The sequence below is a fragment of the Lethenteron reissneri genome, chromosome 62 (genome assembly GCF_015708825.2).
Source record: "Lethenteron reissneri isolate LAM-NWPU_2019-01 chromosome 62, ASM1570882v1, whole genome shotgun sequence".
Taxonomy (NCBI): domain Eukaryota; kingdom Metazoa; phylum Chordata; class Hyperoartia; order Petromyzontiformes; family Petromyzontidae; genus Lethenteron; species Lethenteron reissneri.
In genome coordinates, this window is record NC_083840.1 from 3,938,149 (window position 1) to 3,963,078 (window position 24,930).

The following is a 24,930-nucleotide window of genomic DNA, read 5'->3' on the forward strand; positions in this document are numbered from 1 at the left end:
AACGGCGTTGCCCGGGGGAAAAATGTATTTTAAAAACTTCTGAAACGTCGTGAGAATTATTTTATTGTGTTTTAATTTTATTATTTTATTACTTCCCTTCTACGTGACTTTACCGAAAGAACCAAGAAGATGAATCCCTGCAGTCACGAAAGCTTTAAATCGAAATTTAGTAGCCTGATAACTTTTATCTAAATTGTCTTATGGTTGTTATTGTTAGACTTGCATCCCACTGGGATTTTTGCGCACAGCGTTGATGTACCGTGTTTTTTCAGGAAGATTTTGCTGTTTTTTCCTGGATGTTTCTGTCGCGCGTCGTCACTTTAAGATGTTCTTTGTTCATGTTTTTGTTTGTTGCGGTTGCACCTGAGTCAAGAGCCGTATAAAAAGGCACTAAATAAATGTTAACTACAATTAAATACATGTTTCTGTTTGTCTTCTTGCGTATGGCACTTTTGGAGAGTTAAATGTCAATGCCCAGGTCTGCTGGCAACGAAAGGGCTTCAGGAGAGAGCTTATGCAAGTCCTGTTATTCCGACATTGAAGAGACGGAGACCACACTGACTCATTATGTGGTCCATCGTTTGGGTTCACAGTTCCATTGCTTATTTAGCATTACAGTTTTTATTCTCCTAGACACGTTAAATTCATACACAAATACTTTTTACGTACATTAAACTTTTTGTATTTGTGTATGTAATATATATGTACTACCACACTCGGTATGTACTGTTGTCATCACAGCAGGTACCACCACACTCGGTATGTACTTCTGTCATCATAGGTACCAACACAGTATGCATTGCTGTAGTGATAGCAGGTACCAACAGTCAGTATGCACTGCTGTAATAGCAGGTACCACCAGTCACTATGCACTGCTGTCATCATAGCAGGTACCAACACAGCAGTATGCACTGCTGTAATCATAGCAGGTACCAACACAGCAGTATGCACTGCTGTAGTGATAGCAGGTACCACCTCAGTCGGTATACACTGCTGTAGTGATAGTAGATACTGCTATCGAGTTGGTAGATACCGCTATAGTAAATACTAAAACAGTCAGTATATACCACTACAGTCAGTCAATACTGCTACAGTCAGTATATACTACCATACAGTCAGTATATACTACTATACAGTCAGTACATACTGCTACGGTGAGTAGCTACTAGAGTCAGTAGATACTATTATAGAGTGAGTAGATACTGCTATAGAGTTAGTAGTTACTACTATAGTCAGTGGATACTACTATAGAGTCAGCAGATACTATATAGTTAGTCGTTACTACTATATAGTCGGTAGATACTACTGTAGGCCCAGTAAATACTACTATGGTCAGTAGTTATTACAGTCACTAAATACTACTACACAGTCAGTAGCTACTACTGGCTCAGTAGAAACTACGGTACAGTCAGTAGATACTACTACGGAGTCAATAGATACCTCCTCTGTTGTATGTAAGGTGTTGTTAGTATATATACCTACGAGGGGTAAAGATATTTTTTGAGGGGGGTTCCACAATTTTCGGAAACATTTTGACATCAACTATTTACCCCACACTTTCTACAACTTTTTGGACATGTGCAAGCCTCATATATTTGTTGGTGGAGAAATGTACAAACAGCCCACCGGGCTTTGACGATACCTTCATATCTGTGTGTATATATGTAAGGTTTTTAAGAAATATATTTTTCACCCGGGCAACGCCGGGTACTTCCGCTAGTAAGACTATACATTGTAATATTAGACTACGTATTATTCTACCCACCCTACTGTATACCGCACTGCTGTATATTCACTATACAATTACGATACTGTATATTTCCTTATACAGTGATACCTCGGTTCACGAACTTAATTCGTGAACGGACTCTGGTCGCGATCCGAATTGGTCGTGAACCGAGGCACATTTTTTCCATAGGGTTCAATGTAAAACCGGTTAATCCGTTGACATTTTTTTTTGTTTTTGAAGCACAAAAATATGATACAAATTACAATACACATTAGTACTGTACAGTATAGTAATGTATAAAGAGAGAACACTAACCTTGCTTGAGATGACTTCAGTAAGCACTCAAACGGGTGAACTGTACAATACAGTAAGTACAGTATTGTACAGTACAGTAGTACAGTACAGTACTGTATGTGCTAAAAAGCACACCAAAAAGCAAAAAGTCACTGAAAGTATCTTCACAGTACTCGCAGTACTTCTTTCTGTGTCTCTTCTTCTCTCCACGATCTTCCTACAGGAAGTCACGACCACGTGACAGCCTGGAAACAGCATTAAAATGGCCGCGGCTCCTGTTCGTGAACCGAGTTGTTCGTGAACAGAAGCAAAGTTCGTGAACCGGAGCATATTTTTAATGAACTTTTCTGTTCGTGAACCGAGTTGTTCGTGAACAGAAGCGGAGTTCGTGAACCGGAGCATATTTTTATGAACTTTTCTGTTCGTGAACCGAGTTGTTCGTGAACAGAAGCGGAGTTCGTGAACCGGAGCATATTTTTATGAACTTTTCTGTTCGTGAACCGAGTTGTTCGTGAACAGAAGCGTTCGTGAACTGGAGCATATTTTTATGAACTTTTCTGTTCGTGAACCGAGTTGTTCGTGAACAGAAGCGGAGTTCGTGAACCGGAGCGTATTTTTTTATGAACTTTTCTGTTCGTGAACCGAGTTGTTCGTGAACAGAAGCGGAGTTCGTGAACCGGAGCATATTTTTTTATGAACTTTTCTGTTCGTGAACCGAGTTGTTTGTGAACAGAAGCGGAGTTCGTGAACTGGAGCATCTTTTTTAATGAACTTTTCTGTTCGTGAACCGAGTTGTTCGTGAACAGAAGCGGAGTTCGTGAACCGGAGCATATTTTTTTATGAACTTTTCTGTTCGTGAACCGAGTTGTTCGTGAACAGAAGCGGAGTTCGTGAACCGAGGTATCACTGTCCACTATATTAAACATTACACTTTTATACCTACTCTTATATTGTGACGGGGGTCACCTCACCTGGAAGCCGTCCTTGCCCATTGGCTGCTGGAGACTTCGAAAGTGCGCCAGATGCCCCGTGATGGCAGCCGCGGCCGCCTGCTGCTGCTGTTCCTGCTGCTGATGCTGCTGCTGCTGTTCCTGCTGCTGATGCTGCTGCTGCTGCTGATGCTGCTGATGCAGCCCAAAGCGGCCGGCCGATGCAACGGCATCAGCGGCGCCCGCCGAAGAGAAGGGATCGGCGAACGCCAGCGGAGCCCCGGCAGAAGCCGCGTCGGCGCTAGCCAGCGGGTACGAATGCCGGTGAGCCACCGCACCTCGGCTTTGCTGCTGCTGCTGCTGTTGCTGCTGCTGTTGTTGCTGTTGTTGTTGCTGTTGTTGTTGCTGATGATGGTGTGCATTATGCTGAGCCAGCAGATGCTGCTGTTGCTGTTGTTGTTGCTGCTGCTGTTGATGGAGGTGGAGGTGGTGGTGGTGAAGCTGGTGCTGGCCGGGGACAACAAAACCAGCGTAGGCCCTCGCGTCAAACGCCGCTCGGCTCCTGTCCGAGCGCGGCTCTGCCGAACGGCCGGCCTGCTTCCTCCTCTTCGACGAGGACGACGACGACGAGGTGGTGGTGGACGTGGTGGACGACGAGGTGGACGACAGCTGCCGCTTTCCGCTCTCAGCCGCGCCGGCACCGCCGCCGCCGCCAGCCCTGGACCTCCCGGTGCCAAGATCTTGGCTCATGGACGAGGCCGCGGGAACGGCTGAGAACGAGACGCAGCTCAAGTCGCAGTGCTGCTGCGGCTGCTGCTGCGGCTGCTGCTGCTGCTGCTGCTGTTGCTGCTGCTGCTGCGGCTGCTGCTGCGGCTGCTGCTGCGGCTGCATCTGTTGCTTCCGTGGCACAGCGAGCGCCTGCTGCTGCTGCAGTTGCAGCTGATGATGCGAGATGCCCTGCTGCAATCCCTGCCGCGTTGACAGCTGCTGCTGCAACTGCTGCAGTGCTTGCTGCGTCTGCTGCTGCTGTTCCGCCTGCTGCTGCTGCTGCTGGGGCAAGCCCGGCAGGCGCCCCATGACGGCGCCTGCCGGGCTAGCGCCGGCGCCAAGAGGGTTCTCCCCCGACGGCTTCGGGCCCGGCTCGGGCGCCGCGTGACGGATCGGCAGGGTGCAGGCGGCCGCCGGCTGTTGCAGCAGCAGCAGGGACGACCTCATGCCGCCGCCGCCACCGGCGCCGCCGCCGCCGCTGGTCTGCACGCCGGCGGGCAGCTCGGGCGCCATCCGGTCGCTGAAAACCGCGCCGGCGCTCCCCAGCAGACTCCCCAGGCTCTCCGCTGCGCTTCTGCCGGTGCCGCCGACGCCGCTGCCGCCGCCTGGCGCTCCCCGCGAGGCTGTTGACGCCGCTCGGGTTGCTCCCACGGGCGCTACCAACGCCGAAGCCGCTGCCGCCGCCGGCGCCGCCGACCAAGTGAGACATTCTGGTGCCGAGGCCGCCGCAGTCGCCCGGCCCGCCGGAGCCGCTGGAGCCGCCGGAGACGCCGAAACCGCCGCCGCTCCCGTTGCCGAAGCCGCTCCCGGCCGCATTCCCTGACGCCGAAGTTGGCTCCGACCAAGTGGCCGACGCCGCCGGCGCCGCCGAGGCTCGTGCCCCTGGCCAGACGCCCGCCGCTTGCGCCTCCGCCGAGGTTGCTCCCGCCGCTGCCGCCGCCAACGCCGAGGCCGCTTGCGCCGCCGCCGGCGCCGCTTCCGACCAAATGCTTTATGCTGCCGAGGCTGTTTGAAGCGGCGCCGCCGGCGCCAAATACGCTCCCGCCGGCGCCTCGACTGCCGAGGCCGCCTGCGACGGCGCTCCCGGGACCGCCGAGACCGGCGCTTCCCACCAAGTGGCCGACGCCGCTCGGCACGCCTCCGCCGGCGCCGCCGAGGCTGAAGATGCTGTCGCCGGCGCTGCGGCAGCTGCCGAGGCTGAAGATGCTGTCGCCGGCGCTGCGGCGGCTGCCGAGGCCGGTGCTTCCCATCGGGTGGCCGACGCCGCTCGGCACGCCGGCGCCGGCGCTGCCGAGGCCGCTTACGCCGCTGCTGCCGACAAAGTGGCCGATGCTGACGAGGCCGCTGGCATTTCCGCTTTCGACAAAGCGGCCGCCCCCGACGCCGCCGCTGACGCCGCCGCTGACGACGCCGCTGACGACGCCGGCGCCGCTGCTGCCGGAGTTGCTTCCCCTGGCGCTGCCGGCAAGGCCGACGCCTCCCACGAAATGACCACCGCCGCCGCCGCCCGTGGCGCCGCCCGCGTCTCCCGACGTCGCCCCCCAGCAGCGAACGGCGCCCACCGTCGTCGACGGACTCCCGGCGCAACCCTCCACCGCGGACAGCGCCGCGCCGTCCTCGCAGCCAGCGCCACCGGCGCCATCGCCGTGCCCGCCACCGCCGACGACACAACCGCCACCGGCACCGCCGTGCCCGCCACCACCGACGACACAACCACCGGTGTCCGTCGGCGGTGCCGGGCACGGCGGTGGCGCCGCCGTGGCCCGGCTGTGCCTGCCCACGGCGGGCGTCGCCGATGTCCTCGCTCTCCTGGCTCTCCTCCCCACTCTGCCGGTGCCCTGGCGTCACCGCCGCCTGCAGCTGCTGCTGCTGCTGCTGGTGATGATGGCGTAGCTGCTGCTGCTGCTGCTGTTGCTGCTGCTGTTGTTGTTGTTGTGAGTGACGGTGGTAGTGGAGGTGGTGGTGGTGGTGGTGGCCGTTGCCGAGCGACGACGCAGGGGGCCAGCGAGCGTCCGGCGTCGGGGCTCGGTCGGCGCCGTCGCCGGGCGCCGGAGACGACGACGACGACGACGACGAGGAGGTGGAGGATGATGACAGCGACGATGAGGACGACGCGACCGTGAGCAGCGACGCCACCGAGAATCCGTGCGTGCCGGAACTCGGCGCGGTGCCGGTGCCGGTGCCGGCGGTGTCGTCGGGCGGCTGGACGGTGGCCAACGTCAGCGCCGCGCGGCGGGCGACAGAGGGAGGCGGAGGAGCGGGGGCCGGACGAGGGGGAGCAGCAGCAGGAAGGGGAGCAGAGGGAGCAGCAGCAGGAGCAGCAACAGCAGCAGGTGGAGCAGCAGCAACAGCAGCAGGAGCAGTAGCAGGAGGAGGTGGAGCAGCAGCAACAGTAGCAGGGAGCGCAACAACAGCAGCTGGAGGAGGGGAAGCAGCAACAACAGCAGCTGGAGCAGCAGCAGCAGGAGCAGCAGCAACAGCAGCAGCAGGAGCAGCAACAGAGGCAGCAGCAGCAGCAGCAACAGAGGCAGCAGCAGCAACAGCAGCAGCAGGAGCAGCAACAGAGGCAGCAGCAGCAACAGCAGCAGCAGCAGCAGCAACAGAGGCAGCAGCAGGAGCAGCAACAGAGGCAGCAGCAGCAACAGCAGCAGCAGGAGCAGCAACAGAGGCAGCAGCAGCAACAGCAGCAGCAGGAGCAGCAACAGAGGCAGCAGCAGGAACAGCAGCAGGTGGAGCAGCAGCAGGAGCAGCAACAGCAGCAGGTGGAGCAGCAGCAACAGCAGCAGGAGCAGTAGCAGGAGGAAGTGGAGCAGCAGCAACAGCAGCAGGGAGCGCAACAACAGCAGCTGGAGGAGGAGAAGCAGCAACAACAGCAGCTGGAGCAGCAACAACAGCAGCAGCAGCAGGAGCAGCAACAGCAGCAGCAGCAGGAGCAGCAGCAGGAGCAGGAGCAGCAGCAGCAGCAGCAGCAGGCGGAGAGCAGGGGGCGTAGGGAACGAAGGGCGCGGAAAGAGCGGCGGAAGGTGATGACGAGGAGGAGGTGAGAGGGGGAGGGGAGCGAACGCCCGCGGGGGAGGGGGCGGAAGGCGACGAGGTGGGGGGGGGGATGAGAGGCGCCGGGGGGGTCGCAGGTGAAGATCGGGGGGGGAGGAGTGAAGCAGAGGGAGGCGGGAGAGGTGACGACGAAGAGGAGGAGGAGGAGGTAACAGGAGGAGGGGAAGAGGAGAGGAGAGATGAAGGGACGGCTGGAGAAGAGGGTTGGTGGCTAGGCAGAGGACGGGGGGCAGGGGGTGAAAGATCGGCCCCAGGGGTCACGGCAGCGGACAGAGTCGCGGTGGGGGTCGAGGCGAGAACGGGGGAGAGCGTGGCAGACGTGGGGAGAGACGTGGGGAGGGACGTGGGGGGAGACACGGGGAGAGACACGGGGAGAGATGTGGGGGGAGACGCGGGGAGAGATGTGGGGGGAGATGTGGGGGGAGATGTGGGGAGAGACGCGGGGAGAGATGTGGGGGGAGACGTGGGGGGAGATTTGGGGAGAGATGTGGGGGGAGATGTGGGGAGAGACGTGGGGGGAAACGTGGGGGGAGACACGGGGCGCAGCGTGGCAGAAGTGGGGGGAGATGCGGGGAGAGACGTGGGGGCGGGAGGCATGGGAGCCAGAGGTGGTGGAGCCATAGATGGAGGGGCCAGAGACGGAAGGGCCAGAGACGGAGGAGTCGGTGATGGAGGAGCGAGAGACGGAGGAGCCAGAGACGGAGGAGCCAGAGACGGAGGAGCCAGAGGTGGAGGAGCCAGAGACGGAGGAGCCAGAGACGGAGGAGTTGATGATGGAGGAGCCAGAGACGGAGGAGCCAGAGGTGGAGGGGCCAGAGACGGAGGGGCCAGAGGTGGAGGAGTCGGTGAAGGAGGAAGATCGAGGGAAGATGGATGAGTCACCACACCACTCGAGGCAGAGTGAGGCGACGCTTCTGCCGTCATCGCCGCTGGCGCCGGTGGTGCCGTCACCGTCACCGGTTCCGGTACCGCCGCCACAGCCGGCGCCGCCGCCGGCACCGACAAATCGCCACCTCCGCCAGACGGAGGAGCGCCCGCCGCCGGCGCCCTTCCCAGCCCGGCAGCAGCCACGGACGACTGCCTCCACGGCTCTCTCCGGCACGCCGCTCCTCTCTCCGCTCTCCCCGCCGGCGGCGCCGTCGTCGGTGGCGGTGGGAGGGGGGCCCCTTCTGCGCCCGCGCTTCTGCTTGGGCGCCGACTCCCTCCTCCCGCGCATCTTCCTCTTCCTGCCCAGCAGCGCCCGCACAGTCTTGAGGGCAGCGCCGCCGCCGGCGCCGGCACCGGCGTCGCGGACGTGCGACGGCACCGGCGCCGCCGCCGGGCGGATCGGCGCCCCCTCCGAGATGCTGCGGTTGAGGCAGGCGATGGCGCTGAGCGCCGCGCTGGCGCCCGTGACGGCGCCGGAGTCGGACCCCGGTTCGGGCCGAAGGATCTGCATGCGGGCGGCGTGCCCCTCGGCGAAGGAGAGCGACGAGGAGGAGGAGGAAGAGGAGGGGGAGAGGAACGACGACGACGACGAACAAGGAGGGGAGGAGGAGGAGGCTGCGGGCGAGGGGCTGAGCGGCTGGATGTTGAACAGCTGCCCGTTCACCAGCACCGTCTGGGACGCCACACCCGGCACGGGGGCCGCCCGCTGCCTCGGCGCGGCGGCGGCGGCGACGACATTGGCGACGTTGGCGGGGGAGACGGGGGGCGGTCGTGGCAGGATGTTCACGAGCGGGCGCCCGCCTCCCTTGCAGCAGCCCGAGTTACCGGCGGCGGGCGTCCTGCCCGCCGCCGCGCCGAGTCTCGGCCCGCCGATGTGTCCGGTGCGGGACGACGTTCCCCTCCTCTGCGGCTGCTGGACGACGAGCAGCGGCGTTTGCTGCGCTCCGGTGACGCCCGTCGCCCCGCCCCGCCGCTGCTGCTGCCGCCGCCGCTGCTGCCGCTGCTGCGCGGCGGTGACGCTCCGGGCCGACGTCCCCGCGATCAGAGCGGCCGCAGGCGGCGGCGGCACGCCGACCGACGCGGCGACCCGAGGGGCCGTCGGCGGCGAACTTCCGGGCGGCGGGACCGGCGCCGGAGCCTCCGACGGAGCTCGCGGCGAAACCAAACCGGCGGCCGGCAACTCGCCGGGCGCCCGCGAGGGAGGGGGACTCTCCGGAGTCTCCGGCGGGTTCCCGGCGTCGCCGGCGCCGCGGGCGGCCGGCGGCGAGGGAACCGGCGGCGGGGACGGCGAGAGCGACGACGCCGCCGCCGGTGGGTCAGGCTGCACGGCAACGTCCGGCCCCCGCGCGTCCGCGGCGCCGGGGCTCCCCGTCGCCGCGGCGACCGCGGCGGCTCCGTCGTGGCGGCCATTGTCCGTCCCGTTCGACGCGACGGGCTCGCGAACGTCGAGCTCACCGGGGGGCGCCACGGGACTTTGTGTCTCTGTTCCAGGACTCTGTGTCTGGACCACGGGACTCTGCGTCTGGGTTCCAGGACTTTGCGTCTGGACCACAGGACTCTGCGTCTGTGTTCCAGGACTCCGCGTCTGCACCGCGCCCATCACCTCCAGCGTCCCGCAAGCCGCCACCGCCGCCACCGCCGCCGAGCCGTGCGCGCCGCCGTGGGGGCCGTGGCCGCGAGCCCCGGGGTAAACGATCAGCGCTTGCGGCGGCTGCGGCACCAACACCGGCACCGCCGCCCCCCGTGCCGTTGCCACGAGCGCGGCGACTCCCGGCGTCGCGGGCGGCGCCCGCCGGACCCGGGCCTTGCCCTTCCAGTGCACGGTGGGGTCGTCGAAGAGGCAGATGTCGTTGGCCCTGAGGAGCTGCGCGAAACGGTCGTTCTCCTGGCGCAGCACCTCCAGCTGCGAACGCAGGCGGCGGATTTCCTCCACTGCGGGGCGGGGAGAGGGAGGGGGGGGGTGGGGGAGGGGGAGGGGGGGGTGGCGGAGGGGGGGGGGTGGGGAGAGGGAGGGGGGGGTGGGGGAGAGGGAGGGGGGGGTGGGGGGAGGGGGGGGTGGGGGAGAGGGAGGGGGGGTGGGGGAGAGGGGGGGGGGTGGGGGAGAGGGAGGGGGGTGGGGGAGGAGGAGGGGGGGTGGGGGAGAAGGAGGGGGGTGGGGGAGAGGGGAGGGGGGTGGGGGGAGAGGGAGGGGGGAGAGGGAGGGGGGTGGGGGAGAGGGAGGGGGGGTGGGGGAGAGGGGGGGGGGAGAGGGAGGGGGGGGTGGGGGAGAGGGAGGGGGGGTGGGGGAGAGGGAGGGGGGGTGGGGGAGAGGGAGGGGGGAGAGGGAGGGGGGGTGGGGGAGAGGGGGGGGGGTGGGGGAGAGGGGAGGGGGGTGGGGGAGAGGGAGGGGGGAGAGGGAGGGGGGGTGGTGAGTGTGGGCTGGTGAGTGTGGCCTGGTGAGTGTGGCCTGGTGAGTGTGGGCTGGTGAGTGTGGCCTGGTGAGCGTGGGCTGGTGAGCGTGGGCTGGTGAGTGTGGCCTGGTGAGTGTGGGCTGGTGAGTGTGGCCTGTTGAGTGTGGGCTGGTGAGTGTGGGCTGGTGAGCGTGGGCTGGTGAGTGTGGCCTGGTGAGCGTGGGCTGGTGAGCGTGGGCTGGTGAGTGTGGGCTGGTGAGTGTGCCTGGTGAGTGTGGGCTGGTGAGCGTGGGCCGGTGAGTGTGGGCTGGTGAGTGTGGCCTGGTGAGTGTGGGCTGGTGAGTGTGGCCTGGTGAGCGTGGGCTGGTGAGCGTGGGCTGGTGAGTGTGGCCTGGTGAGTGTGGGCTGGTGAGTGTGGCCTGTTGAGTGTGGGCTGGTGAGTGTGGGCTGGTGAGCGTGGGCTGGTGAGTGTGGCCTGGTGAGCGTGGGCTGGTGAGCGTGGGCTGGTGAGTGTGGGCTGGTGAGTGTGGGCTGGTGAGTGTGGGCTGGTGAGCGTGGGCCGGTGAGTGTGGGCTGGTGAGCGTGGCCTGGTGAGCGTGGGCTGGTGAGTGTGGGCTGGTGAGCGTGGGCCGGTGAGCGTGGGCTGGTGAGCGTGGGCTGGTGAGTGTGGGCTGGTGAGCGTGGGCTGGTGAGTGTGGGCTGGTGAGTGTGGGCTGGTGAGTGTGGGCTGGTGAGTGTGGGCTGGTGAGCGTGGGCTGGTGAGTGTGGGCTGGTGAGTGTGGGCTGGTGAGTGTGGGCTGGTGAGTGTGGGCTGGTGAGTGTGGGCTGGTGAGTGTGGGCTGGTGAGTGTGGGCTGGTGAGTGTGGGCTGGTGAGCGTGGGCTGGTGAGTGTGGGCTGGTGAGTGTGGCCTGGTGAGTGTGGGCTGGTGAGTGTGGGCTGGTGAGTGTGGGCTGGTGAGCGAGTGACAGTGGTGAGTGTGGGCTGGTGAGCGTGGGCTGGTGAGCGAGTGACAGTGGTGAGTGTGGGCTGGTGAGCGTGGGCTGGTGAGTGTGGGCTGGTGAGACGGCAACATTTGCTCACCCTGCTCTGGTGTGCCGCTGTTCAGCAGCAGCTGCTCATTCCTCTTCCTCAGCTCCGTGATGTAAATCGACGCTTGCTCCAGAATCATGTTCTTGCTCTGGGGCCATTGGGAGGGGGGTGGGGGGGAGGGGAGGGGAAACACCGGTGAAGCGTGGTGAAGCGTGGAGAAGCGTGATGAAGCGTGGTGAAGCGTGGTGAAGCGTGGAGAAGCGAGGAGAAGCGAGAATCGGGACGTTCGCCTATCTGCGACGCTGGACTGGGGCTACGCACTTTCAAACCGACATTGCTGTACAAGTGCGTGTTGCGTTTAGCTTGCTTTCCTACACCCCGCGCCTTCCGATTAGCGCGGTTGGCTACGTAAATAAGTTCATAGAGACCCACGGACATCCAGACCCACACAGACCCATAGAGACCCATAGAACCCCAAAGAGATCCATAGAGACCCACAGGGACCCATAGACCCCCACAGAGATCCAGATACCCACACAGACACCCATAGAGACCCATAGAGCCCCACAGAGACCCATAGAGCCCCACAGGGACCCATAGAGACCCACAGAGACCCATAGAGACCCACAGAGACCCATAGGGACACAGAGACCCACAGGGACCCATAGAGACCCACAGGGATCCAGAGCCCCACAAAGTTCCATAAAACCCCAAAGAGACCCATAGAGACCCACAGAGACCCATAGAGACCCACAGAGACCCACAGAAACCCACAGAGACCCAGGGAGACCCATAGAGACCCACACAGACCATAGAGACCCATAGACACATAAAGACCCACAGAGACACCTATAGAGACCCATAGACCCACAGAGATCCATAGACCCACAGAGGCCCACAGAGACCCACAGAGACCACAGAGACCCACAGAGACCCATAGAGACCCACACAGACCCATAGAGCCCCACAGACCCACAGAGACCCATACACCCACAGAGACCCATAGAGCCCCACACAGACCCATAGACCCACAGAGACACCCACAGAGAAACCCATAGAGACCCATAGACCCACAGAGACACCCATAGAGACCCATAGCACGAGTGACTACTACAATGCGAAGCAAGTTGAACGTACACGCACGTGCGTACGTGCATGTACGTACGCGCGTGACTCTACCTGCTTGAGTGCGGCCGAGCACGGCAGCAGGTCTCCGATCTTGTTGATGCCGTAGTTGATCTTTTTCTTCCGATGTCGCTCCACTGGTGCGGCCGCATGGGGAAGGGGGCACAGCACAGGGCGGGCGGGCAGGTGCACCTCGCTAGGCCGCTGGGCTCACGTTGTGATGACGCTGGTGGTGATGGTGCTGATGGTAATTGTGTTGGTGGTGGTGACGATGATAACGATGATGGTGGTGATGACGGTGGTGGTGGTGATAGTGCTGGTGATGGTGCTGATGGTAATGATGATGATGCTGATGGTAATAATGTTGGTGGTGGTGTTGGTGGTGGTGATGGTGCTGATGGTAATGACGGTGGTAATGGTGATGGTGCTGATGGTAATGACGGTGGCAGCAGTCGTGATGGTACTGATGGTAATGATGTTGGTGGCGGTGATGATGGTGCTGATGGTAATGATGTTGGTGGTGGTGATAACGATGATGCTGATGGTGGTGACGGTTATGATGTCAGTGACCATGATGAAAGTGGTGGTGATGACGGTGGTGGTGATGATTGTGGTGGTGACAATGATGATGGTGGTGAAGGTGGTGATGGTGGTGATGATGATGGAGGTGTGATGGTGGTGGTGGTAATGATGATGATGATAATGGCGGTGATGATGATGGTGGAGGTGTGATGGTGGTGGTAATGATGATGATGGCGGTGATGATGATGATGATGGTGGTGGTGGTAATGATGATGATGGCGGTGATGATGATGGTAGTCGTGGGTCGTCGTAATCATCGTCAGCCTTGGCGATCATCGCCCACCCATCAACGTCATCGTCGACTCAAGAAAACACGAAACGTGCGCTTGTGTCTTACCTGCATTGTGCGACTCCCTGTTCTTCATCCTGTGGGCAGAGACACGGGAGGGAACGCCACAAGATCGCAACGTTTACTTAGACACACGAGGTCAGCGAGTTACAAGACACAAAAAAAACACGGAGTGCGTGAGCAAGCAATTGGGGAGATGCACCTTTGTGTTCGCCACTAAAGTCCATCAGCCTGCGGGCCTTGTGCACGTAGGTACGTGGAACTTCTCGACTCGCGCCCTACTACTCTAGCAGACCGTGCTAATCAGAGGTGCCGGGGGAAGGACAATAAACTGAACACAAAAAGCAATTCCAAAGAAATGGGTTTTGAAACGAGATGATTAAAAAGCTCACAGCACCCAGTGGCTTCATCATCTCGCAAGCAGAGGTCGCAACCGGGTACCCGATACCCGTACCCTACCCGATACACGGCTACCCGTACCCGGCCGGGTACGGGTACGGGTACCCGTTTGCGACCCTGGTGCGGCCGGGTACGGGTACGGGTAGGCCGTGAGTCACTGGTGAGTCATCGTTTGTCACTCATTTCCCAACGTCTTGTCTCTTCTCACAATTCAAATTCCTAGAATCAACCCACCCGCGCCTGCAACGTGGCTTCATCCCAGAGGTCGCAATCAGGTACCCGATACCCGTACCGTACCCAGCCGGGTACGGCTGGGTACGGGTAGGGTACGGCCAGGTATGGGTACGGGTACCCGTTTGCGACCCTGGTGCGGCCGGGTACGAGTAAGGAATCAAAACCCGTTTGCGACCTCTGCTCTGAATGCAAAGAGCGATGACGATGCGGTAACCAACGTCTCTGTTCGACGGCCGAGCCAATAGCCGCCGCCGCTACCGCTGACACCGTCGCCGCCGCTGCTACTGCTGACACCGCCACCGCTGCTACCGTTGACACCGCTGCTGCTACTGCTACCGCTGACACCGCCACCGCTGCTGCTGCTACTGCTACCGTTGACACCGCCACCGCTGCTACTGCTACTGCTGACGCCGCTGCTACTGCTACTGCTGACGCCGCCACCGCTGCTACCGTTGACACCGCTGCTGCTACTGCTACTGCTGACACCGCCGCCGCCGCTGCTGCTACTGCTACCGTTGACACCGCCACCGCTGCTACTGCTACTGCTGACGCCGCCGCCGCTGCTACTGCTGACGCCGCCGCCGCTGCTACTGCTACTGCTGACACCGCCGCCGCTGCTGCTACTCCTACCGCTGACACCGCCGTCGCTGCTGCTACTGCTACCGCTGACACCGCCGCCGCTGCTGCTACTGCTACCGCTGACACCGCTGCTACTGCTACTGCTCACACCGCCACCGCTGCTGCTACTGCTGACACCGCCGCCGCTGCTGCTGCTACTGCTGACACCGCCGCCGCTGCTGCTGCTGCTACCGCTGACACCGCCGCTGCTGCTACTGCTACCGCTGACACCGCCGCCGCTGCTACTGCTACTGCGAGGATGACCGGAGTTCGCGTGGCGATGGCGGTTGTGGTTGTCCGTGCCCCTTGACTAAATCGTCGAGGTGTCGCCTGCCTCATCCGTGGCGATCGCTTTGCTCCGTCTAACGGACCGACGACGACGGGGGAACGAACTTACCTCGGCGATCCCGGGACCGGTTCCGGCATCATTATCTCCGAGATTCCGCGCCGCGCGTCTTTCAGCCCGGGAGCTCCACGCCTCGCCCGTCACCTGGCGGAGCTGTGGGGGACAGGGGCCGTGAACGCGGCGTCTGCGCCAGGCTAGGTGCACTTTGAGGATGCCGAGGTGAGTGGTGACTGGCCTGGCCTTGCAGGGAAGGGATTAGTCGGTAAGGATTTGGTGAATACACTGGCACGGGATAAATATGCAGCTTTGCCAACGTGGCAATTGTATCGGTTGGTGGAGGATTCGGTGCTTTTGAGTATACCCATTTGAAGGGGCGCTTTAAAAAATTACTGGAGGTGATTGTGATTGTTGATTACAAGATTCTGGCAGAAAAATGACGACGCTGCCTTACCCAGAAACAAATATGGGTCATTGTTGTGGCTACAAAAGCACACCGTGTCTACCCATGTAGTTGACCCGTATTCTTGTACAGGGAAATCGAGTGTTCAGATCCATATGGCGTACAGCCGTTTCAATGCGGGCAAAACATTTTTTGTATTCTAAGGTTTTCGGTAAAGTCACGTAGGTAAAAAAGTAAAATTTATAAAAGTAAAATAAAAATATTTTTATTTTTTATTAATTTAAATTTTTAATAAAAGTAAAATAAAAGAAAAATATTTTACTTTTATTCATTTAAATTTCTTAATAAAAGTAAAATAAATACTTTTTTATTTTACTTTTATTAATTTTTTTTACCTACGTGACTTTACCGAAAACCTTAGAATATGAATCCTTGCAGTCACGAAAGCGTCAAATCTAGAACATTTTTTGTGTCTATTTGTTTGTGTTTCTCCCTTTTGATGGAACTTCGTAGGATGAATGAAACACTCCAGGCTTGGAGCGTATATTCATTCAGACGCTGTCTTCCCGACAGACCTGGTCTTCACCTGAGGACGGCTGCTTGCGTTGTGGCCGAAACGTCGTGAGAATTGTATTTTATTATGTTTTATTATTTTATTATTTCCCTTCTACGTGACTTTACCGAAAGAACCAAGAAGATGAATCCCTGCAGTCACGAAAGAAGCTTTAAATCGAAAAGGGCTATACCTAATCAATGAACTGAATCTAAACTGAAATGCAAAATGATATTTAAATGCACGGGGCCGGCCGTATCAGCGGTGGCGCAGTGGTGAGCGCGATTGTGCCCCTCTCTCTCTGTGAACGACAGTCAGCCAAGACCCCCCCGAGTTTCATTCCAGACCCACACGGCTAACGTCAGTGGCGGGCAAAGAAAACAAACCCACACACACCCCGAATCGGTTCTTGGGTCTCCTCCTCCTCCACCGCCGCTGTCGCGTAACAAGTATAACCCGTAAAAACAAAGTTTTTCACTATAAATCCTTTATATGCGTGGCGGCTAGAGTCCTCTCGTCCTCTGGCTTGAGATGGCTGCCACCTATGGGTCAGATGATTGTTGTGCCAGTATTAAGCAATTGGTAATTAAGTATTTAATTTGTTTTCCCTAAAAAGTGTAAAATTTTGGGAAAATTTTTTTCACGACCATTAATTGTCACGCACAACGAGTCTGTGTGGAAAATGTCAGCTCGATTGGATCACGGGAAGTGGGTTAAAAAACGACCGAAAGATTTGCACGGTCGTAAGCAAGCAAGCAAGCGAACTTAATATAAAGGATTTAAAAAAGCTTCACAGACCCCCCGCAGTGACCAGCGGGGTAAAGTATGGTCGGAAATAACCCCCGCGGTACATGACGTTGAGCCTTTTAAAACCCAGCACTGATAAGAGTGGACAATGTGTCTGTATGTGTACATGTGTGGCTGTGTGTGCCTGTGTGTGTACATGTGTGTGCCTGTGTGTGTACGTGTGTGTACATGTGTGTGCCTGTGTGTGTACATGTGTGTGTGTGTACGTGTGTGTGGCTGTATGTGCGTGTGTGTACGTGTGTGCGTGCGTGTGTGGCTGTGTGTGCGTGTGTGTACGTGTGTGTGCCTGTGTGTGTGTACGTGTGTGTGCCTGTGTGTGTACGTGTGTGTGTGTACATGTGTGTGTGTGTACATGTGTGTGTGTGTGTACGTGTGTGTGGCTGTGTGTGCGTGTGGCTGTGTGTGCTGTGTGCTGTGTGTGTGTGTACGTGTGTGTGTACATGTGTGTGTGTGTACATGTGTGTGTGTGTGTACGTGTGTGTGGCTGTGTGTGTGTGTGGCTGTGTGTACGTGTGTGTGTGGCTGTGTGTGTACGTGTGTGTACATGTGTGTACCTGTCTGTGTGCCTGTTTGTGTGTACGTGTGTGTGTGCCTGTGTGTGTGTACGTGTGTGTCTCTTTGTTTTTGAACAAGTGTGTGTGTGCACGTGTGCGTACATGTGTGTACCTGTCTGTGTGTCTGTGTGTGTGCACGTGTGTGCACGTGTGTGTACATGTGTCTGTGTGTGTGGGGAGCGGTGGTGTAGCGGTTAGCGCTACGCTGCGCTACGAACCTGGCGACCCGAGTTTGACTCCCGCTCACGGCCAACACCGGTGACGATTATCCCAACCAGTCCTGGGCCTACCCTAGGTAGACTCAGCCTCAAATGAGTACCTGGTGTAGCGGTGTGTAGTAAACGTCGCCACTAGGGAGACAAAGGCGGCCGGGCGTGGTGCTGGCCACCCACCCCTCGTGTGCCGTGCCGGCTTTCAATAGGTGCTCGCTAACAGCACTTGCCCCTACAGCCTGTTGAGGTTATACGGGCGGGGGGGGGGGGTCTTTGTCTGTGTGTCCCCTCGGCCAGAGCTGGCAATTCCACGATCCCATGACGGGCGCATGTAGACTCCACACTATGCACAGAGTTGGACCTCGACATGACAAGGATGTGTCTGTACAATGTGCCAGTACAACGTTACAATATAATGCTACAATGTGCCAGTACAATGTTACAATATAATGTTACAGTACAATGTTACAACGATCAACGTTACGTTTTTAACGAGGTTTGGATTTCGCGGCCTAGTGACAACCCGAAACCAGAAGCCTCGGCACCCACCGCTCTTGCCTGACCTCCCTACCCAGCTCCCTCGCCTCGGGCCCCGCGGGAGGCCGCTTAGGCGAGCCCCTAGGCTTCGGCCTACTCGCTGCGGGAGGGGAGCGCGAAACGAGACATTTTAAAACACTTTAAGACCGCGATAAAAATTCGATCTTACTCCGTCAGCGTCTTCATGGTCACAGCAGTCGCGCCGCGGTAGCAGATTTTGTTTTTGTTGCTAATTATATTTTATTCACTTTAACAAAAAAATATATAAAATAATCACCAATGTAAATACACTTTGCTGCGGCCCTATAGGCCAGGACGAGTCAGACCGGACCAATGGATCGTCGATCCGGTCGAATGGGGGGAGTCAATGCAATCGCTCACCATCGATTCACCCTTCCGCGTATCAATTGCTCTGGTCTGTTACTAAGGGCGTTGCTAGGGGTCGTGGGAGTGGGGGGGCGGTGTGGAACCACGTGGCTTCAGCAAGAAAAATCATGAATTTGCATGGAACCTCTGTCCTCTACTTTGGGGGCGGCCATAAATGACGTCATGCACCTAGGGTCGGTGGAGGGGGGGTCAGATATTTGTGACGATGTGTGACGAGGGGGGGGGGGTTGAGAAATATGACGTCACATCAAAATGAGCAACTTTAAATAACTATAGACAACACGTTCTACTTAATTAAATAGACTTTGTAATAAATGTTTTCTCCTACAACATCAGAGTGCAGCGCCACATTAAATACGCACTACAATGACAATAGTTTAAGGCGATTTGAAGCGTGTTTTATTTTTAAAAAAAAATGTTCGGCGTCTTTTATTTCGACAATAAAACCCAGAACCTGGGAAACTCCCAAAGTAAACATTTTTAACGTCTTTTTATTTTGACAATAAAACTCAGAACAGGGGAAACTCCCAAAGTCACGAATACATTATAGTAGTAGGTTTTTACCCTTTCAACTAGTACAAAACTGACACCTTTATACAAGGCATCATGTTTGCAATAACCACAACACAAGCAGTGAAAATACAAACAAAAAGAAACAACTCTGATAATGTATGCACTGTCCTTGAAGTTGATTGGTCCACACCCGAGACAGCTTTCCTTAAAGCCTAGTCTCCATTGGTGTTGGACCAGATGACGCCAAAAGGCATACAACTCAAAGACAGCGCACTATCAGAGTATTGAGAGCTCGGGGATAAGCATTTACACTATGAGACCTCCTTTACCAGTGGCAAAATATAGTGATAGGGATTTACCCTTTCAACTAGTACAAAACTGACACCTTTATACAAGGGACAGTGCATATCATTATCAGAGTTGTGTCTTTTTGTTTGCATTTTGACTGCTTGTGTTGTGGTTATTGCAAACATGATGCCTTGTATAAAGGTGTCAGTTTTATACCAGTTGAAAGGGTAATAAGTATAACCCGTAAAAACAAAGTTTTTCACTATAAATCCTTTATATGCGTGGCAGCGAACTTAATATAAAGGATTAAAAAATATATTCGCCTGTGGAGGACGCGGGGATCGATCCCGCGACCTTTGGCATGGGAAGCGAGGGCGCTACCAACTGCGCTACTCCGCCACGGCCTGTGGAGGGGTTACGCTCTGGGCTCTTATACTGTGACGTTCAACCAAAGCCAAGAATGAGTTCTTTTGAATATATGTAAAATATTTTTTTTGCCTAAAAAGTGTAAAATTTTGGGAATTTTTTTTCACGAACATTAATTGTCTGTGTGGAAAATGTCAGCTCGATTGGATCACGGGAAGTGGGTTAAAAAACGACCGAAAAATTTGCATGGTCCTAAGCAAGCAAGCACGCAAGCAAGCAAGCAAGCATGCGAACTTAATATAAAGGATTTAAAAACCTACTCCGACCGAAGCTTGCGTTGTGGCCGAAACGTCGTAAGAATTGTATTTTATAATGTTTTCTTTGTATTATTTTATTATTTCCCTTCTACGTGACTTTACCGAAATAACCAAGAAGATGGAAGTGAAACATCTTTGAATTGTATTGTGTTTTGAATCAGATAATTGTATTTCTTTATTAAAAGCTTACATCATTTTACATCTGCAAGACTTCATCGAAAACGGCATTTCGTGTGAATTTCCTCTCGTCGTTAGGTAGACGGCCTTGCCGGGGGCTTCGTTTCGACGCGGACTTTCACCTGGTTGGGATTGCGGGATCGAGAGAAGGCGACACGGAGCTGCTGGTCGTTCGAGAAGACCGCCATCCGCAGATCGATTGCAACGTAATCAAACGTCTGTCCCTGCGCCTCCGTCGTCCATGCAGGGGGCGTGTTGGTTTGCAGCGCCCCCTGCATGAAAACGACAGAAAGTGCAGCGTTCATCACGGATAAAGTTGTGCGCTTATCTCCATGTATATAAAAGGCTAAGTTGTGAGTATGTGTGTCTGTTCAAAATGTTTAGCGTACTTCCCGACATGCAACAAACTAGAAATTTTCCAAGCGGGTACTTTCCAGACTGTACACCATGCACAAATTATAAAAAATACACGTTTGTTTTTTTTAGGGGGGGGGGAGCTCAAAAATGCATTTATTTTTTTGCACAGCAAGTGAGCTGTGACGTCACATCTGTCACGTGACCCGCGCACGTGGAAGCGTAACGAATTGTAGTGAAGCGGTTAGCGCTACGCTGCGCTACGAACCCGGCGATTATTTATTTTAACCGCTCCTGGGCCTCCCCTAGGTCGACTCAGCCTCAAACGAGTAACTGGTGCGGTGTGTGAACATCGCCACTGGGGAGACAAAGGCGGCCGGGTGTGGTGAATCCAAGTCCCGGGCGAAGCCAAGTAGTACAGCTAGTATCTATATATATAAAAGGGAAACTTGCGATCATAAGAGTATATCTTCTAGTGTAATAAACCCACTCTGGACGATACCGTATTCTCTTGTCTTGATTCGTTCTTCCTTTACACAGCTCTCTCACATCGCTGGGCTCCTTTTCCCCGTTACTCCCGTTACTCGAGCGTGGCGTTCGCTCGCTTTTCTCGCTCCCTCACACCGCTGACTCACGGCGTTGGGAGACAGTCTCCGGCCTGCCACGTGACCGCCGGCTAACGGTGTTGGGAGAAGCCTCCGGCCTGCCACGTGGCCGCTGGCTAACGGCGTTGGGAGACAGCCTCCGGCCTGCCACGTGGCCGCTGGCTAACGGCATTGGGAGACAGCCTCCGGCCTGCCACGTGGCCGCCGGCTAACGGTGTTGGGAGACAACCTCCGGCCTGCCACGTGGCCGCTGGCTAACGGTGTTGGGAGACAGCCTCCGGCCTGCCACGTGACCGCCGGCTAACGGCGTTGGGAGACAGCCTCCGGCCTGCCACGTGGCCGCCGGCTAACGGCGTTGGGAGACAGCCTCCGGCCTGCCACGTGGCCGCTGGCTAACGGTGTTGGGAGACAGCCTCCGGCCTGCCACGTGACCGCCGGCTAACGGCGTTGGGAGACAGCCTCCGGCCTGCCACGTGGCCGCCGGCTAACGGCGTTGGGAGACAGCCTCCGGCCTGCCACGTGGCCGCTGGCTAACGGCGTTGGGAGACAGCCTCCGGCCTGCCACGTGGCCGCTGGCTCACGGCGTTCGGGAGACAGCCTCCGGCCTGCCACGTGACCGCTGACTCACGGCGTCGGGAGACAGCCTCCGGCCTGTCACGTGGCCGCTGGCGTGCCGGAGGCACAGACGTGGTTCAAGTTCAAGTTCATTTATTAGGTATAGCCCTGTGAGCCATTCGGCTCTTGAATCGGGTGCAACCGCAACAAACAAAAACATGAACAAAAAACATCTTAAAGTGAATATGTGACTGAGTGCAAACAGAAAATCCAAGAAAAGACAGCAAAATATTGCAGAAAAAAACACCGTACACCAACGCTGTGTGCAAAAATCCCAGTGGGATGCAAGTCTCCTAGAAGCTCTTCACACTGACCCGGAGCCGTCTCTCTCCACCCCTTATATCACCTGGCTCACGTGATGCCACGCACCCAATCATCAGCCTCTCCCCTGGAACCTTCTAGATGTTTCTATACAGCCCCAGGGCCACGCCCTTGGCTCGACGTCCCATTGGCTGCGTGCTGAGGCCGGCAGAGCCAATCACCATCGCCCAGTTACCCCCGGGGTGCATCATCATATTACACTACTACTACACCGCCATCAACTTTCATGAACGACCGGGTGTTTAAGTTTAGCGCTTTGTCGGACTGTCTGGCTGTTTAACAAGTGAAAAAATACAATCACTTTACTGTGCAAGTAAAAAAAAGGAGTGTTTTGATTCACTATGAGACCTCCTTTACCAGTGGCAAAATATAGTAATAGGTTTTTACCCTTTCAACTGGTACAATCATCAGAGTTGTTTCTTTTTGTTTGCATTTTGACTGCTTGTGTTGTGGTTATTGCAAACATGATGCCTTGTATTTTTCGATTTAAAGCTGCCGTGACTGCAGGGATTCATCTTCTTGGTTCTTTCGGTAAAGTCACGTAGAATGGACAGCGTCTGAATGGACGTCTCCCCGACAGACCTGGTCTTCACCTGAGGACGGCTACTTGCGTTGTGGCTGAAACGTCGTGAGAATTATTTTATTGTTTTATTTTATTATTTCCATTCTACGTGACTTTACCGAAAGAACCAAGAAGATGATGCCTTGTATAAAGGTGTCAGTTTTTGTACCAGTTGAAAGGGTAAAACCCTATTACTACGAGTGTTTTGGTATTGATTTATTTATGTATGGCCCCTTTAGAACAACATCTGCTCCAGACCCCCACACTAGCTTCATGCGGCACTGGTTGTTATCATACAGGGTGGCTAAAAGTCACCACGACACACCACCGCTCCCCACGACCACGCAGAGACACACACAGAGACACCGAAATATAGAAGCAGGGATCTTAAGCGCCACTCTTGAAATCATCAGCCGCAGGGGGGGGAGGGAGGGTCGTGACATGAAAAAAAACGCTCGTTTGTGTGGCCCTCCAGAGCCAGACGAAATAATTTAATCGCTCCGTTGTTAATTACAAGTCGTTTAGTTACATCAACCATAAATACGTCGGGTGCGGAGTGCGCTGTGTACAACGCGTGGCGTCACCCGAGGCTCGGGCTCACCGCACATCACGACAGCACCGTCGTGCGAGCGCGACTCTAACGGGCGGCGTATGACGTGCGTTGACGCGTGTGCGCGCACGCGATAGTGACGTGTGCGATTGTGACGTGTGCGATTGTGAAAGGTGTGCGCCCGATTGCGGCGTGTGCGATTGCGACGTGTCAGCCATATTGTGAAGTGTGATTGTGACGCGGGTGTGCAATTGTGACGTGTGCGTTTGCGACGTGAGTCATATTGTGACGTTTGCGATTGCGACGTGTCAGCCATATTGCGACGTTTCCGATTGTGATGTGTGCGCACGCGATTGTGACGTGTGCGATTATGACGCGGGTGTGCAATTGTGACGTGTGTGTCGTGACACGTGTGTGCGCACGCGCGTGCCTGTGTCAGAGTGCGTGCGTGTGTCTATTGGTTGTGCGTGCCTGTGTCAGAGTGAGTGTGCATGTCTATTGGCTGTGCGTGTCTGTGTCAGAGTGAGTGCGTGTGTCTATTGATTGTGTCCGACTGGATGTGTGTGGGGAGCGATGGCGCAGTGGTCAGCACGGGTTGGATTGCCGCTCACGGCCAATGACAGCGGCGAATATCCGAACCGTTCCTGGACCTCCACTAGGTCGACTCGGCCTCAAAACACCGCCACTCGGTTGACAAAGACGGCCGGGCGTGGTGGTGGCGGCCTCCGTAAGCGCCGCTGCCTGCTAACAGCACTTGCCCCGGCAGCCTGGGAAAGGCTGCACGGGAGGAGGCAGAGGTCGCAACCGGGTACCCGATACCCGTACCCTACCCGGCAACCCGTACCCGGCCGGGTACGGGTAGCCGTTTGCGACCCTGGTGTGGCCGGGTACGGGTAGGCCGTGAGTCACTGGTGAGTAACGCTTTGTCACTCATTTCGGGTAGGGTACGGGTAGGGAACGGTTTACCCGATACCCGGCCGGGTACGGGTACCCATTTGCGACCCTGGTGCGGCCGGGTACGGGTAAGGAATCAAAACCCGTTTGCGACCTCTGGGAGGAGGGGATCTTTGTCTTTGCATGTACGGCGGATGCTGGACACGCAACGCCCCCCCCCCCCGACTCTTGCGAATGACGTCACCAGGGATCTTTACCGTCCCGCTGTGGAGCGGTGCGGACTGCGCCAGGTCGAATTGCTACGACTAAAAGGCGCCACGCCGCAGTGTTTAAAAGATAAACGCATTTTTATTTTATTTTACCAGGTAAGGCCCCGCCACTGAGCTATATTTAGTGGTTCTTTTTCGGGAAGCGACTTGCCCACAAACGATAGCCGAAACGAAGTGGGCTCATCATCATCATCATCACCACCACGTGGACATTCATAGCAGCTAAGTAATTCTAAACGAGCGATGTCGGTTCTGCACGTGGAGGGCTAAACACCGGAGGCTCCGGAGAAAAATCCACGCGGCCACGGGGAGAGAGACGGAGAGACACGCAAACTCCAAATATACAGCAGCAGGCGTCGGGGGTCGTGACTGCACCCACGACCTCCTGTATACCAGGCGAGCTAGTTAACATCTCCTAGCCACCGTGATGATGATGAGAGAGAGAGACACGCAAACTCCAAATATACAGCAGCAGGCGTCGGGGGTCGGGATTGAACCCACGACCTCCTGCGTACCAGGCGAGCTAGTTAACATCTTCTAGCCACCGCAGTGTTGACCAGGGCTGCCGCTGGATTGGAACCGTGAAGGCCACGTCACCGCCCCATGACGTCATTTCCCCCTCAATCCGAAGACATTTTTGGGGGGAATTAATCTAAAATCGGGGAACATATCCCCCGTAAATAAATATAGTGTATACGTGTTATATGTATATGTATAGCGTGTATATAAGAACATATGTGACAATATGAATCCTGTTTAGTGTAATGCATGTTGGAAACATGTGTAATGACAACAGAGCCTGCATGCAGTGTGAGTGGACTAGTGGCCACGGGAGGTAATGACAGGAGTCAGCCTGCAGTGAGAGTGGACTAGTGGCTACGGGAGGTAATGACAGGGGAGTCAGCTGTGAGTGTGAAGGGACTGGTGGCCACGGG

At 56.7% G+C, this 24,930-nt stretch overlaps 2 protein-coding genes across 2 annotated transcripts in view; both read right to left on the reverse strand.

Moving 5' to 3' along the window:
* Positions 1-5,362, reverse strand: part of LOC133358587 (mucin-19-like) — a 33,706-nt gene extending 28,344 nt beyond the window's left edge. The window contains exons 1-5 of the mRNA XM_061576954.1: positions 5,354-5,362; positions 4,516-5,309; positions 4,381-4,472; positions 4,182-4,343; positions 3,480-3,722 (exon numbers count right to left, since the gene is read on the reverse strand). Coding sequence (XP_061432938.1) covers positions 3,480-3,722; positions 4,182-4,343; positions 4,381-4,472; positions 4,516-5,309; positions 5,354-5,362 — 1,300 coding nt within the window. The remainder of the gene's footprint in view (positions 1-3,479; positions 3,723-4,181; positions 4,344-4,380; positions 4,473-4,515; positions 5,310-5,353) is intronic.
* Positions 5,363-6,853: 1,491 nt separating this feature from the next.
* Positions 6,854-18,096, reverse strand: LOC133358480 (proline-rich protein 36-like). Its single transcript, XM_061576802.1, has 6 exons — positions 17,947-18,096; positions 14,766-14,867; positions 13,166-13,194; positions 12,301-12,383; positions 11,173-11,269; positions 6,854-9,633 (listed from the first exon to the last, which is right to left on the reverse strand). The coding sequence occupies exons 2-6, from the start codon at positions 14,795-14,797 to the stop codon at positions 6,986-6,988; spliced, it is 2,889 nt and encodes a 962-aa protein (XP_061432786.1). The 5' UTR covers positions 14,798-14,867; positions 17,947-18,096; the 3' UTR covers positions 6,854-6,985.
* Positions 18,097-24,930: the final 6,834 nt, after the last annotated feature.